Source organism: Metopolophium dirhodum, chromosome 6 (genome assembly GCF_019925205.1).
Source record: "Metopolophium dirhodum isolate CAU chromosome 6, ASM1992520v1, whole genome shotgun sequence".
Lineage (NCBI taxonomy): Eukaryota > Metazoa > Arthropoda > Insecta > Hemiptera > Aphididae > Metopolophium > Metopolophium dirhodum.
The window spans coordinates 845,356-862,346 of NC_083565.1; the positions used below are offsets into that span (position 1 = coordinate 845,356).

At 26.1% G+C, this 16,991-nt stretch overlaps 3 protein-coding genes across 3 annotated transcripts; 1 reads left to right on the forward strand and 2 right to left on the reverse strand.

Moving 5' to 3' along the window:
• Positions 1–1,989: 1,989 nt before the first annotated feature.
• On the reverse strand, positions 1,990–3,311 carry LOC132947444 (E3 ubiquitin-protein ligase RNF180-like). The gene is made up of 2 exons (XM_061017733.1): positions 2,863–3,311; positions 1,990–2,228 (listed from the first exon to the last, which is right to left on the reverse strand). Exons 1-2 carry the CDS (start codon positions 3,061–3,063, stop codon positions 2,076–2,078), a joined length of 354 nt encoding a protein of 117 aa, XP_060873716.1. The 5' UTR covers positions 3,064–3,311; the 3' UTR covers positions 1,990–2,075.
• Positions 3,312–3,533: 222 nt separating this feature from the next.
• LOC132947441 (regulator of G-protein signaling loco) lies at positions 3,534–14,414 on the forward strand. Its single transcript, XM_061017726.1, has 13 exons — positions 3,534–4,342; positions 5,393–5,947; positions 6,016–6,459; positions 8,696–8,782; positions 9,350–9,571; positions 9,649–9,810; positions 9,894–10,169; positions 10,723–10,920; positions 10,987–11,211; positions 12,271–12,354; positions 12,418–12,571; positions 13,736–13,827; positions 13,896–14,414. The coding sequence occupies exons 1-13, from the start codon at positions 3,773–3,775 to the stop codon at positions 14,190–14,192; spliced, it is 3,366 nt and encodes a 1,121-aa protein (XP_060873709.1). The 5' UTR covers positions 3,534–3,772; the 3' UTR covers positions 14,193–14,414.
• On the reverse strand, positions 14,387–16,942 carry LOC132947442 (large ribosomal subunit protein mL45). Its single transcript, XM_061017727.1, has 7 exons — positions 16,706–16,942; positions 16,511–16,627; positions 15,374–15,586; positions 15,158–15,312; positions 15,022–15,070; positions 14,813–14,962; positions 14,387–14,728 (listed from the first exon to the last, which is right to left on the reverse strand). The coding sequence occupies exons 1-7, from the start codon at positions 16,745–16,747 to the stop codon at positions 14,462–14,464; spliced, it is 993 nt and encodes a 330-aa protein (XP_060873710.1). The 5' UTR covers positions 16,748–16,942; the 3' UTR covers positions 14,387–14,461.
• Between the last annotated feature and the right edge of the window lie 49 nt (positions 16,943–16,991).

A 16,991-nucleotide genomic window follows, 5' to 3' on the forward strand; every position in this document is an offset into this window, starting at 1 on the left:
ATAAAATTTTATTTTTTGGGTAAAAAAGCGTGAACATTTAATACAAGGCTCCTGATATAATGTTACAATATCAGTTGAAAAATATTAAAAATACATGGGCACAATTTTTTTTATAAGCATTTAAAGATCGAATTTTGACAAAATTTATTAAATTTAAAATTGAATAATTATTTTGTACCTACTTAAAAATACATAAAACGTTCAAATTTTATATCTAAAGATTGAGAATTTACAACCAGATTCCACGTAAGTAATTAATTATGTTACCAAAAAATCTAAAAAATACATAAACACAGTTAATTTTTATAGTAATTTTAAGTTTAAATTTGGACGAAATTACATATTAAAAAACCTAGAATATTTTTTTTAGTTATCTTGTTGTGATTGTATATTATTCGTGGGTACTTGAAACTTCTTAAAGGACCATCCAACTCAAAAAATTTTCTCAGGCTTAAATTAAAGTACAAACTTTGACGAAAAAAATGATACCACTAAAATTCATTTGTGACTGTCCGTTCGCTAGTTAAGCGATTGCGCGTGACGTCACGGATTCGTTCGTCGCGACGGCGGCCATATACAATACACAGCAATGTTTATCCGTTTTTGGTTTAACGTAAAGTAACTGCTAATAAACTTATATTTTTTCGAATAACTTAACCAAATGTATTTAAGAGTATCTTTCTATTCGTATAATTATATTGAATTTTGGTTTAATATTAATGAAATAATAGCAATTATATTATAATACACCACCGTCATATTAAAGTGTCAATTGTCACTAATTACTCATATGAGTACTGCTATGATTTTATTTATAATTATATAAGATTTTATCGATGTTTATTTTTCATAACAATATAGTCTTATCGTCGTATTAAAGTTATAAATATCTTTATGGTTATGAATTATGATAATCAGTCAGAAATCCGTACACGATGTCACGATCGTCAAAACAATATTACACACGCGTTTACTGCAGCAGCAGTATGGTAAATTCATAATATAATTTATTTAAGTGTTAATTTTGTCTACACTATTAAACCAAAATGTGATATAATTATACGAATGGAAAGATCATTTGATTAGTTCATTCGAAAAATAATAAATTCATAAGCAGTTATTTTATGTTAGACCAAAAATGGATAAATATTGCCGTGTATTATATATGGCCGCCGCTTCGGCGGACGAATCCGTGACGTCACGCGCAATGTCATAACTTCATAAGTCACAGTGACTAGCGAACGAATAGTCACAAACGAATTTTAGTTGTATCATTATCTTAGTTAGACTATATTCTATTTATTAGAGTAAAAAAATAATTATTGATTTTTTGAGTTGGATGGTCCTTTAAGTATACTATTATATATCTATGATAGTATCACGGTTTGCTGTTGATTTATAACGCGTTATAAGTACCTAATGGATATTGTGATATGATTAATTTGGAATTTATTATAGGTGAATTATTTTTTTAATACCATATATAAGTATATATTATGTCTTAAACCTAGACTGACATACCGTCTCCGCTCAGAAACGTTTTTTTTATACAATGATATTATAAAATAATTCAAATTATGAATTCAAATTTAATTCCATCCATTATACAGTGACCCACTTGTAATCTACTGTACAGCAGAGCGACATCCACTTGCCCACCTTTTTTAGTTTATTTCTTTAAATATCTTTAAAACTTTTTTTGCTTGGACAAAAAAGCTTGAAAATTGTATTAGGTACAAGGCTCTTCATAAGTTGCTACAGCATTGTACTAGCATGTCCATAACATTTTGGTGAATGAAATTCTGTAAACTGTATAAGTATTAAAAAATTATGGTACAGTGATACTGTAATATTAAACTAGAAATAAAATATTCAAGTTACCCTCAATTCAAATTTATTTAGAGTAGAAATATGATTTTACATAAGTAGGTACTAGGTGCAAATTATAATTTCTAAACAATTAATAAAACATTTTAATTGTTGCTGTAGTATATTGGAATAAGATTACACTCTTTATTTATTAACAAAAATCAATAAATCATACATAACATTAATAGAATATGAGTACATAATTTTTATCGAAAGTAAATATCTGTTTTACTTTTAACTAAATGGATTTGAGGTAATACATATTTCTTACATGGGCATTTCATACCGCCAACAAAGTCAAAAGAACCAACTCTTAAATTGCAATTTGGACAAGTCAATTTACCTTTTTGCCAATCATCCTGAAATAGATAAAATAATTTTTAGTTAACATTTATTTTTGTAAGTAGTATGCCCATATGAATAGTTAATAATATCAAAAAAGTACCCAATATAATTAGTTACTTCAAAAATAATGTTAAACTAATAGTGTAATCTTAACATACTTCTTCTACTTATAATTGATAGATATCTAATTATTTAATCTTTATTAATTATTAGATAATATTAGATGTAAAAATTTATAAAACAAGTCTGATTATATTGTTAAAATTTAAACGTATGTAAGAAGGTTAGGTTAATACTATTTAAGTGTAAAGCCCATAGTACTTATTAAAATTGTAATTTTGAATAATTTTAATTAGAAGTTAAGGAATTTGCATATACAAATTTAATATGAAGTGTATTTTGGGAAGGAATATTTTATTATAGTGTTATTGACAAAATTAGCAGGACAAGTAATATGCAGGCGAGGAGTCACATAAATTGAGGTGAGAGGTGAGGTATAAAATTATAACAACAATTGACATATCAGTACAAGCCTCTACTCACTATAACAAAGCTTATCATTAAACAGACTTAAAACTAAACATAATTTAATCATTTATTTATTAATTAAATTGTAATTTGTTAAATTAATTGATTCAATGTACTTACTTCTTCAATTGACGAATTTATCCATTCAGGTAAAGTAGTAGATGATATGTACCAATTATTTTCCATTACGTTATCATTGCAACTGTATGTGACTCTAGCTGTATTTTGAATTTGCTTTTCATGACAATCAAGTATAGAAGAACTATCACTTGATGCTAATTCAAATCGACATTTTTGACATTTAATACTAATATTAGTCATTTTAACTAAAATACAAATAGTTTATAAGAAATAAATTAAGATAAAAAATTAATCAATTACAAAAAAAATAATTTCTTTAAATGTATATTGATGTACCTATTTACAAATTAAATTAACATTTTTTGTTTTAGAAAATTCAAAATCTAAAAAATGTGACAATTTTATAACAAGTAATAACAACCAACAAGTTACAAGACGCAAAGTAAAGACGCTAAATAGTAAATATGGTTCATGGTATTAATGTATTATGGCCATGGTTTGATAATAGTATCTTTATCCGTGACAAAATGTATTACAATCATAGACTATGATTACAATATTATCTATAAAAAGCATATACATCGTACCGTGATTATATCTTGTTGTTACCACAGTGGTAACTATAACGGTTTTATAATTGAACCTTGGTTTATTTTGTCGAAAGTTCGTGGTTGGCATAATATAATGGATATCATTAAAATAATATTATAGTTCTATCAAATATTACACATTCCATTCTAATATAATTAAATTACTGTTTATAGTGAGTATTTTATGTCATTATCTCTAGAAAATTTAAGGTATTTTAGTAAGCTTATAGTTACTAACAATCGTTTTTATTGGAAAGTATTTATTTTGTTCGTGATGTGCAGTTTTAAATAATATTAAACCGAGTTTAGTTACAAATCAGGGCATTGAAATCTTTGAGGATGTAAGTTAATTGTTTGCAATGCATCCTGTACGAAGACGTAAGAAACGACCCAACTATGGTGTACGTATGGTAGAAGTGAATAGAGGCAAGAATGGATTTGGATTTACTATATCTGGGCAGCAACCATGCATACTTAGTTGTATTGTTCCTGGTAGTCCTGCCGATCAAGCTGGTCTTAGAGCAGGCGACTATTTGGTAGCCGTCAGCAACCATAATGTTAGTAAACTATTACATGATGATGTAGTACAATTAATCGGTGGATGTCAATCTGCTTTGCGATTACAAATAGCTGAGAATTATTATTCTGATAGCTCCGATGAAGAATTTAAAAATGAATTAGGAAGACAACGGCCAAAATATCCACACAAATCTAGGCCAGCCTTAACTCCTATTAATGTAAATAAAATGAGAAATGATGATGCAGATTATGGAATAGAGTTTGCTCATGTATTAAAACCTTGCAATCGAAATAATAACAATTGTTCAATATATGATAAAGAAGCAGTAACCATTTATAATTTTCAAATAGTTGTGAGGTATTTAGGTTCAATTGAAATGCCATGTATTCCTGCTGGATCTCGCTTACAAGTTAGTAATTTTAAATTTGCTAATTATTTCTATTTAAGTTATTATTTGCTAGTTATAATTCATAATTTGAAAAACAATAATTTTGTCTGATTTAAATTTTAAAATGGAATTCAAAGTATAGGTGGGTACTTCCACAAAATAATTTACATTTGTATTTGTTTAATGCAGGTACTTGCCTATTATTTATATTTTTTTAATTAAAAATGTATGTTTAAATTATTTATCTATTATATAATTAGTAAAATTTAGCTTTTGGTTATAAACAATATATTAAAAAAAAATAAAATCAAGCATGTGCAACTTACAGATAACACATCCTAATACTTATTATTCTAGCTTATATACTTATACTATGTTCACATTACTATCTGTATTAGTTAAAGTTGTTAAGTAGTAATATAACTTATAATTAAGGCCCGGAACTTGATGCATTTGCATCTTTTTTTCTAATGTATACATACGAGGCTGGTCTTTACAGAAATTTGTTTCATGAAATATAGAATTTAATGGTAACATTTTTACTTTGCATTTTTGCATTTCTAGGGAATTTATTGCTTTATGGTCATTTTTAGTATTTTTGGTACATTTTATTGATTTTTGTACTTTTTTTTACATTTATTTGCATTTTTCTTGTTGATTACTTTGCATTACTCTTTATCGTAACACATTCAGTTTCCATTAGTTTGTCGATTATGGACGTTCATTATCTTTATTGTTTATTGTTGCAATCTAGAATTATTTAATAAGCTGTAGGCCATTACTATTTTAAGACCAGTCAAATAAAAAAATTTCCCAAAAGTCGATCAAATTATTTCAAACTTAAAAAAATATTTTTAAGTTAACATTTTTAAAGAGCTAGAACCTACAATAAATATGATTTATGATCCATGAATTGTATGAAACTTAAATTTTTAAAAATGTTAAGTCATTATAAAGAAATTTTTGGTATTTCTGTGGTCATTTTTTAGTCATTTTAACATTTTTTTTGTGTGTATTTTTAGGTTATCAAGTTCTGGGCCCTACTTATAATTCTTTTTTGTTTTGAATTAGGTTGTAAAAAGCTGTATTAAACGTTTGAAAGCAGAAAAACGTTCTCATGCTGCTGTATTAATGACAGGATATGGATCCAGTCTTTGTCTACAGAATAATGCAGGAGTAACTTTAGCTGTTTATCCAGGTAGTCGTGTCATGTTTTGTGCTGCCAGTTCTGATGAAAATAGCAAATACTTTGGTGTTGTCACTATATCATCTATAGATGATGAGCCATCAAACTCTTGTCATGTATTTGCTATAGACCCAGTATCACATGACGACCATTGTGCACAAGCTAATAGTTTTAAAATCACTTGTGTCAGAGATTCAACTGGTGTATGTGCTCAATTCCCTCCAAACTGTGATAAAGTTGTAATTGCTATCGAAAAGTATTATAAAAATGATGCTAATCGTATTTCGGTTGTTGGAAATTCACCACATCCAAGTCATGATAGCACGACAACAACAACTAGCAATAGTGATTCAGGTATTGGATACAAGGATTATTGTGGTATGCAGACAGATAGAATATTAATGGTTGATGTACAGAATCAATGTTTACACATACAACAAGTAATTATGATTTATTTATTTAGCTTAATAAATTATAATCATAATATTTTTTATTTATTTTTTGTAAGGTTGGTGAAATGGCTACGCACTGTGTTGATTGTTCGGATTCAATTACTCCCAAAGATAATGTGGTTGAACGTGGAGCTAGAAGTCGTTCACCATTAAGTACTAGCTCCGTTGATCTTGTATTTAGTCAATTAGGACCTGATTATACTATATTAAGCAGATCACCTGGGCCCCGTAGATCAAAAAGTGAGAGTAGTGTACAATATGAAAATAATTCGTGTGAAGGAATGAGTTTAGGAAGCAGTTATCGAAGTCAAGAAATATTATTATCAGATGTCAAAACTAAATCAAATACAGAATTTGACTGTTTAAGATATCCCCTTGTTACTCAAAGTTTGGAAGACTTTAAAACTAATGATGAAGATTGTATTTTTAACGTATGGGGAAGTTTACAAAATATTAAAGAAGGAACTGAAGATTTTATTCCTGAAACAGATGGGTTTTCTGTAAGTAGATATTTTATTTAGTTAGTAACAATTATTATTTATTATACTTGATAGCTGTTGGTATAGAAGTATTTACATTTGATTAGAAAAGTAAATAGTTTTTCTGATAAGTTGTGTTAATCAATATTTTCTTTGAGCTTACAATAATATATATAATTTCAGACATTAATGACCCCTATCAATTGAAGCTTAACTTTTCAAATTAAATAAATATATTTATACCAAGGGCCAATCAAATTTTAGTTTATTCAATATTAAGAACATGTTTGGTTAATATGAATTTCATTACCCAAGCTATATTAAATAATGAGGTCATTGTGGTATTCATGTGTATGTAATATTATCATAAATTAATCACAATATTTCAGTATAGCTTGTAAAAGTTAATATAATATAATAACAATGATGTTACTTAAGTTAGTTATTGTGTAATCAAATTAAAATGATAAATTATATTTTTATACATAAAAAAATATTATATATTTAGGTACTGCTTATAATTATTAAATATTATTTTACTGGCACCTACCATTTTCAATTTTATCTTAAAAATGCAGTAATGAGCTTTTGTGTCATGTTGTTGATGATTGAAAATATGAAATATAAACTAATTTATACCAAAATAATTATTACTTTCGTTAAATGATAATTTTATAGCTTATAAATACAAAATGTAATATTATGATTTATGAAGTTATTAATAACGGTTTCCCATAACATATTACATGTTCTTGAGTTGAGTTCATTAGTATTCATTAGATGTAACTCTAATTACAATTTTAAATGTGATGATAGGTAGGTTACTAATGACGTCACTTCAATATCCGTGACATGTGTCTGTCATACATAATTGAAAATCAAAATAAAATATGAGTATATGAACTATGTGAAAATGTTATGTTTAGTGTGGCATAAAAGTATTATATTCTTAGAAGATGTATTTCATTAAATATTTTTAGTACATTTATTTTTTATCTACAAAGGAAATGCTTCCTTTTCGTAAAATTAGTTGCATTACATTCTCCAACAGTTCTTTTGTACGTGTTCTTAGGCGAACAAATTCTTTTGAAAATAAAACCACGGTACATATTATAAAATTTATATATTATATTTTAACTCTAAGTATATTTTTCCTGATAGTTGTTACATTTTAATTGTGGTAATTATTATTAAAATAGCACACCAATTAAATTTTATCAATTTGTAAGGATTTTCTATAGAATTTTATCATTTTATAATGAGTCATAATAAATTATTAGTAATACTTTATACTTTTATCATTTTAATATTTATTTTTATCTAAAGTTATGTTATTATTATATGTTCAATTCATATTATCCATAAAGTTATAAATGTACTCTAAATTATTATTAATTTATTCATCTAAACCGGTGTTTGCCAATCTTTTGTTAATCTACCGCCACCCATTAATTTAAAAAAAAAAATGTACAGTTATAGGTACCATGAATGTAAACAATTTATATAGAGTAAACATAGTTTTATTGTTGTACATACTTAAATCTGACTACTGTTACTACATATTTTTTTTCTTTTAAAATCTACCTTATACATTTATAACTTAATGTAAATATTTACTAAAAATATAATTTATTACCATATGTATAATAGGTATATAATATATATATGCCACCACAAACTACTTAGCTAATGAACTTATTTGAAGGTTAATGAAAACGCTAATGTGTACCCTTATTTTTAAGTAAAAATTTTTTTTTTTTTATCTTTAAATATTTATAATATTTCTATAACTAATCACGCTTGTACTTATTCTTCATTTATAATTTACTATTACCATACATTATTTAAAAAAGGTCCTCGCCTGTAAATAAATAAATAAATATTAATAATATTACGTTTGGTATTTTAAAATCAAGTTAACTTAGTTATTTTATTCTACACAGCTTACATTTCAATGTAATCTATAAGTCATATACTATAAAAATATAATTGACAAAAGAATAGCTCCTTTAAGTAAAATGCCCCACTATATTATAAATCATCTTAATGCATAGCACCCACGTTAGGAATCATTGATCTAAAGGTATACAAAATCATAATTTTATTGATAGACTTAATACTTAATTAACATTAGTATAATCATTTTCATGTCTGCTACTTAGGTACATAAACTGAAATTTAATTCTGAATTACAAATGATAATTATTTTTTTCTTCTGTGAAATATATAAATTGTTCATGTTTTTTTTATAATTAAGAATAATTCGAAAACCAGTCAAGCTCAAGATTGGACATTATCGTTTGAGAGAGTTTTGCAAGATCCAATAACTTCTCAAAACTTTGCAGTAAGTTGCATTTTATATATATTTATTATTTGTTATTTTTATCGATGCAACTAAATACAAATTTAAATTTTCTTAGTGTGTTTAATTCAGTTTGGTTCTAAAACTAACTTAAAAGTTAAAATTATAATTAATTTAATAAAACCTATATGAAAATCAAACTAAACTAAATCAAAATTCTTCCTGAATTTAATGAAGTGATAAATATATAAAAAAAATTGAGACTTTTGTTAGTCCACCTATGTTATATTTTTTTGTATTTTTTCCTATAATTTTACTGATAATATTATATTTTTAAAAGTTTGATTCGCATTGAATAAAAAAAAAATTAACTATACATCAAATTAATTTTGCACAATCCATACATACTATACATTTTAAATATTTTATTGCAAATGGTGAATTTGTGGGTCCACAATGAAACTTATTCAGTAGGGCACATACTATAATAATAGTCAATCAATCTTCAATAATATTATATTATTATTGAAGAATAGATAAATAATACTTTGGATAAAATAACTAATGACAAAATACTAAATATATATATTTGTTTGATTATTTAAATAGGAGTTTTTAAAAAAAGAATTCAGTGCAGAGAATTTGTACTTTTGGACTGCATGTGAACGATATCACTCTACTACAGACCAAGATTTACGATGTGCAATTGCTCGAGATATATATGCTAAACATTTAGCATGTGATGCTATTGAACCAGTTAATGTGGACTCAAAAGCTTCAAATCTTACAATCGAACAAATTGAAGAAGCTAATCCTAATCTCTTTTTACAGGCATGTTTGCTCTTATTTTGTTATTTTAATAATATAATAAAAACCAATAAATCACGTGTAAAATGTATTTATTTTAGGCACAAAAACAAGTGTTTAATTTAATGAAGTTTGATAGCTATCCCCGTTTTGTGAAGTCTGATCTTTATAAAATGTGTTTAGTGGAACAGATAGCTGACCATTTACCATTTAGTGAACAAGAGACAGCTATTTTTAAATCTTTGGAATGTTCTAGTAAAAAGGTATGTTAATTTTTTAGTTAAGTTATACAATTATTGCAATAATTCAACATACAAATGTTAATTTTTTGATTTTGATTTCTTAGATTAGTGATATTGAAGACACAACTAATACAAGTACTATTGAATACCATGTTAACACTGGAAGTCGTCGAAAATCATTATTATCGTGGAGACGTCAATCTACGGTGCAGCCTCCATTAACATCTGGTTTGTGTAGAGTGACACTTCCCGATCAATCATCAACAGTTTTGCACGTAACTCCAGATATAACTGTTCAAGTTCTTATTCAGAGATTATTTGATAAACGTGGTTATCCTTATAAACATTTCAAAGTAAAAATTCAATCCAACAATGAACAGGTATGATATATTTTTAAATGTTTTGTTTAAAGTTAAAATAAATAATTTTTATGTATTACAAATACAACTTTTTACGGTTCCTGGATTTTTAAATTATCCAGCATATTTAAAAATGCATTTTTATTATTATTTACTTATTTATTTTAAGTATTCACTAACAAAGTTAGGGACCTATTTATTATTATATTTACTGTCATACAAAATATATATATATTATTTTTAATAAATTAAATAATGGATTTATTGGGTAGCAGTTTTGTTTTAGTGTCCATTCATAGTTTTTGCCAAAAATATTTTTTTTTTTATATATCAATTATAACTTTTACTTTTTAGGCTCATCCCTATTCAAAATAGTAAACATATTGTTTTTTAAAAATCAATTTGTATATTTTTTAACTTATATACTTTTAAAAATCTTAACTGAATAAGCAATACAATTTAGTTATTTTTAGAATCAGTGGAAATGTGTGCATTGTATATACTATGCAGCACCAAATTATTTATTTTTTTGTAATTATTAATCATAAATAAAATATATATTCTTATTTTACAGATAATTGATTTAAATGGTAGTTCATGTGTTCTGGATGGTTTAGATGTTAAAGTTGAACCTAGAATATGGTTTAGATTAGATCTTCCTGACAGAAAAACTATAAATGTTGATTGTAAAATAGATTCAACAATTGGACAAGAGATAGGTCCCATATTGTCCTCGTACGGTTATAAAACTGAACTGGTGACTCTGTGTTCTGTGAGTAATTGGTAACATTTTAAAATACATTTAAAAAGTTAAACTTATAATAATTTGTTATTTCAGATAAGTGAAAATGAAGTTATTGATCCAGATATGGACGTTTCCCTAGTAGAAAGTCGTAGAATTCAAGTTTTGACTCGCAGTAGTATGACATCATTTGCTCAAAATATAACATTAAAAAATGATCCGGATACCTTGGATGAATTAACTAATCAAGTATTTGAAGACTTATTGCAAAACAAAAATCCAGAATTGAATAAACTTCCATCAGATCAAGGATCTATAAAAGTTAGTAAACATGGCGTATACATAATATATTAATACTGAATTATAGTTCTATAAATTATTCTAATACAGAACAATAAACAATAAACTTTAATATCCCAAATTCAAATTTTAAGTTGAATATCTTGCTCTGAATATTTAGAACTATTGACCTAACACTACAATCTTAAATTAAAAATATGTTCTTTTTCATTTTCAGCTTCAAAAACAAATAAATAAATTTATTTTCTGAGTATTTTTGGTATTTTAAAATGTTTAAGATTTTAGTTGGTACAATATGAAAATTTTCCTTGAAAAAAAAAATATATTTGAACCTTTTATTCATGGAAATGTAACCCTAATAGTCTAAGTACTTAATTATGGTTATTAATTTTAATTTTTATAAGATAAAAACGTTATGCAATTATTTTATTAAGAGGACGTCACACCCGCATGTGTTGCTCCGTCTTATAAATGTACAACATAGCAAAAACTGTTTTGCACGGGACAACTTTTCTCGCACCATAATATTTGTTGTAGAACTACCAAATTTTCACAGCACTTAAAGAAAAACTTTATCTGTTCAATAGCGTGCTTTTTTTTAATAGCACTATCTAATCATTTTTTATAGGCAAATGAAAAAAACAAAAAAATGAAATGTTTAGAAGCAAATAACTTTTATTGTATTTTGTTATCTAAAATATAGGCACGCTGTTGCATAGATAATTTTCTACCATATATGTTCAGAAATTTTGGAGCCACTACTACAGACAAAAAAATAAATGTTGTCCCGCAAAAAACAGTTTTTGCTATGTTGTCTTCATAAGCTTTTGTTGAATTACCGTGCATTTGGGTTGTAATAATGCATATTGAATTAACATTAAGTTTAATAAAGAAAAAAAATTGTATTCTATATATCAATGATATCTCTTATCTAACTTATCAAAAATTACACAAACACACTTAACACTATACTAATGCATAAAAAGCATAAGTTATTTCAAAATTAAAATTTTATCTATGTTAGGTATATGAATAAATAAAACAAATTCACTCAAAATTGTATATTTTTATTTATTTTAGTCTGAAGAATGGGGATCAGAACAATCTTCTAGCTTGATTAGTAGATTTTTAAGAAGAGATTCAATATTTCATGAGAAACAAAGAGTAAGAATATTATCATTACAATTTATCATGCTTGATTTGATTATATAATAAACTTTTTTTTAGAAAATAAAAAAGACTTGTAAATCACAATTTGTAGTACATGATCAACAAATTAATAGCACTGAAAAAAAACAAACGCTGAGTAAACTTCCACCACTTATTGCTAAATTAAAACCAATTACAAAAATACAAAATGACAAACAATCTGAAAGTGATGGTAATTATTTGATTGTAATTATTTATAGTTTAACAATTATATAATATTAAGGGCGGGTTGCATAAAGAACAGTCTGTAAATTTGTTTCCGGCTCTGTAATTTTTTTCATTCTTTAAAGTTAATGATTATGTTAAACTACCAAAACTTTGATAAAATCCATGATATTTCAGAACTGAGTTACAACTAAGTTACAAAACCAAAATAGTTTATATGTCCATTAATCGATAATTCAAAGAATAATTAACACTATCTGGCTTTCAAGTTACACCCAGTTTTATTTACATAACCGTTAGTGGTTAATGGTGCGATAACGGTTCGGTAAGGCGCTACAGGACGTTTATGCAACCCACTCTTAGTAGGTTTTTCGATTTTATTTTTATGTTATTTTAAAAATATTACTAGTTGTGTGTGATAAACCGGAAACAATATTTGTAGTATGGTATTCTATAGTTATGTTATGTTCTGTTCAAATTATATACTGCTTACTTAACAAATTTTGTATATTATGTTGCCAAGGAATTAATTAAACATTGACAATGAATGAAGGTATCGATAATCTTCTAGTTGAATCTTTATGAATCAATTGTTTTAATACCTTCACTTTTTAAAATATATAATTTGGTTCCAATATTTGAACTAACAAAATATTCAACAAGGATTACAGTTTTATAAATATATTAGTGATTTAGTCACATATGCTTATCATTGGTCACTAGTGCTGTACCTACGTTTCTTCTCAAAGTAGTTTTTTAGTTTTTACTATTAAATGTTCCGTTTTAGTTTTGATGTCTTCATAAATTATTAAAGAAACATAGAACATTGTTCATATTTGTAAATAACTTAAATATGTTTATGGTTCATTCAAGGTTTAACACATTTCCATGTTACCATTACATTAAATTAAAAAAATAATGGGTATGGTATCAACCATATTGATGAGAATAAACTATAAGTTCTAGTATGCTTAGCTTATAATAAATTAGCCGAAAATATCAATATTAAAAATGTTAAAAAGTAACCGCTGTTGTTGATGCTTTTTAAAAATCAATATTAATTAATTTGTTTTATCATAAAACAAGATTGATAATCTATGTGTTGTTCTATTGATAATATATTTTTAAATATACTTTAAATAATATTTACTATTTATTTATCAATGTTTAGCATTATACGAGGGCTTAAAGCGAGCTCAAAGAAGTAGATTAGAGGATCAACGAGGTACAGAGATCAACTTTGAAATGCCAGACTTTTTAAAAGTAATTATAATTAAATATGGTTTTTTTGTACTATTAAATATAAATAATAATTTTTTTTGGATGCTTAGAATAAAGAAAATAATACTACTGATACCAACAAAAAGCATCGTAAATCAATCAGGTTAACAGAACGTAACGGTGGAAGCAGGGAGTCAACTCGCTTTTATAAATCGTTGCTGAATGATGGTGAATTTAAACGACCAAATCCCATAACTGATGATCGAACTAAATTTATTAGACATCTTCCGCCTCCTTTACCGCCTAAACCCAAGAACTTAACTAATGAACATCAAATAAAAAAAAAAGTTGACACTAAAATTAAAAAACCTGTGTACGTGGATCAACCAACAAGTAGTTTTGTTTAAGTGTATTAAAGAAGTTATATATTAAGTTTGCTAATATTAATATTAATTAACATAAAGAAAATGTATTTTTCATACATATTAAGAGTATTATTAAATGTATTTTTTTTTTACGTTCAGTATTATTGTGGAGTGGGTATTTATATTATGTATATCATATATTTTTATATTTTTATTAAGTGGTTATGTATAAACAATTTTAAATAATAAGTATCTATTTATTTATTTATGATTTATTTTTACATTTGATTCTTATCAGTTATCATAATTCATTATGCATCTGGAAGTACAATTTTAGATTTTGCTTCGTCTGGCTGAGCTTGTAAGGCAGTTTCTGTCTCAGCTTCAACATTTAATATATTTGTTATTGCAGCTGGTTCTTTAGGGGGCATCCAATCAGGAATAATTTTTCCGTGTATCCGCCATATTCCATATTGATTTACAATGTGTTTTTCAAATACTACATATTCTAAGACATCTTTGGCAATCACATCACTACCAAAGATTAAGCGTCCAAAACGATCAAAAACTGACAATGTCTAAAAATAAAAAAACAAGTATTATTATGCTTGTTGGTTTGTGAGTAATAAATTAAAATAACAACAACATTTATAAATATATACCTGTTTTGTGTGAAAGCGTACAGTTATCTGTGCAAATAAATTGTCCTGAGTTATAATATCTGTTACTCTTGCATGAACTACACGAGGTGGTTCAATCGATTTTATGAATGACCAACGTAATGTCTTATTGTCTATATTGTGCAGCATTTCCTTAAATACAAACATTTTGTTTTAAGTTTGATAACTACCATTTGTTAGTTTCTACTTACCACATAGGCTTTTTCTGTTACATATTGAAGAAGATTTTGTTTATCTTTGCTAAAAAATATTAAAACATTCAAATTTAATATGAATTTGAATTATAATATTTATAGATATGTCATTGATAAAATAATTGATACAAACTTGACCATAGTTGTGTGGGCTTTAAGATAAATATCTTGTGCTTTAGTTATAAATTCAGGATATAATTCAAATTCTTCTTCATTCTGTCTTATTTTACGAATGGCTTGCCAAGTTTCTTTTTTCTTTTTCAATAATTCAATTTTTTGTTTAGCTCCCTATTTAAAATAATAAATATGTCATTATGGTGTTATTAATATGAAGCAATTAAGACTTAACAGCTGTACTGATTGGTGAAATTTTCCCATCTCCTTCTGGTGGAACATAAGGTTCAATGATAGAACCAGTATTGTTAATAAACGTGGTACGTTCAATCCATGGTCTTGTAGGCTGTATACCTTTTTCTTTGTACCTGGTACGTAACTTTTCTGGGCTGTAATCCTCAGAATCCACTTTTTCATTTTCATAATCTGGTAATTCCACTTTTAAAACCTTAAAACGCAATAATATATTATGAGTCAATTTGTAAATATATTTTAGTTACGTCAAGCACGGATTAAGGGGGGGGGGCACGGTCCTGGAGCCCATCTTTATCTCCAAAATATTTTTTTTTAACGTGTCCAATACAGTTTTCAAAAAAAAGGTAGGTAGGTAAGTACCTATAGTAGGTAAATTATTATTAATAATTATAAAATAAAATTGTTTTCAATTTTATTCACGAAAAAATAGTATAAATAATGAACGATGTTTGCCAACAATTTTGTTTTTTTTTTTTTTTTAGCATGTTATATTACTCATTTAACTATTTAAGTATATAAAAAGTAAAACTTTAGAGGACCATAGTTCATAACCTAGCGAACCAAAATTAATCATTTGACTGTCAAAATGTTCAGAAAAAAGCTTTACCAGAATCTATCAAAAAATATAGTGGTTACCATTTGAAAAAATAAAGTCGATTTTATTATTGGTACAACTGCGTGTTTAAAAATGTTATAAAAAATTGTCTGTTAAAAATAAAGAAACACGTCTTTTTTGTTTTAATGAAATTCCATATCATCGATCCATAATTGTTAAAAAACACCCTCGTACAGTGACATAAGATACACCCTGTATATTTTCTGTATAGTAAAAAATTATACAATAATATAAGGTCGTTAATTTGCAATAATACAATCATTTTTAAGTTAAAGTTGAAAGGGGGCCCACCAAGTGTATGGTGTCCCGGGGCCCAATTGATCCTTAATCCGAGCTTGAGTTACATAGTACATGTACGATTTGCTGTTGAAAAAACTTAAATATTAACAGAAATTTGTCATTATACTATTGGTATCAAACTTACCAGTAATTTATTGAATAAAAATTCTAAATCTTAATTCTAAATTTTTATTTACATATAATTATATAATGTGTAGTTACTTTTTGGCTTCTCAACTTTTTGAACTCTGGTTTGTAATGTTTGTTACTTCTACATCGTGTTTGACCGACACAACCAATAGTTAAAATATTTTGTAAATTACAGTTCAAATGCTGGAGCTAAAAAGATTTGTATAAATAACTTTTTAATAAGTATGGTTGCAGCAGTAATGAAACGTTGAATAAAATAATTTTAACCTTGTTGAGTCCAGTATAGACTGTATGGACGCTCCTAAACATAATGATTATTGATTATTATTGTAGTAGCAGACTCGAAAAAGTTATAATTTATAATTTAAGAATATATTGTATTATTTGAATAGTAAATTAATTCTATAGTTCTATTTAGTTCTATTATGAATTTGATTTTTGGATCATCGTTCATATCACACATTCACGACTCACGAGTCACATGCACGAATTAAGGTATGTATAATCATAGAACAATATATTATGTTTTAATCATAGATAATATAAGAATTAT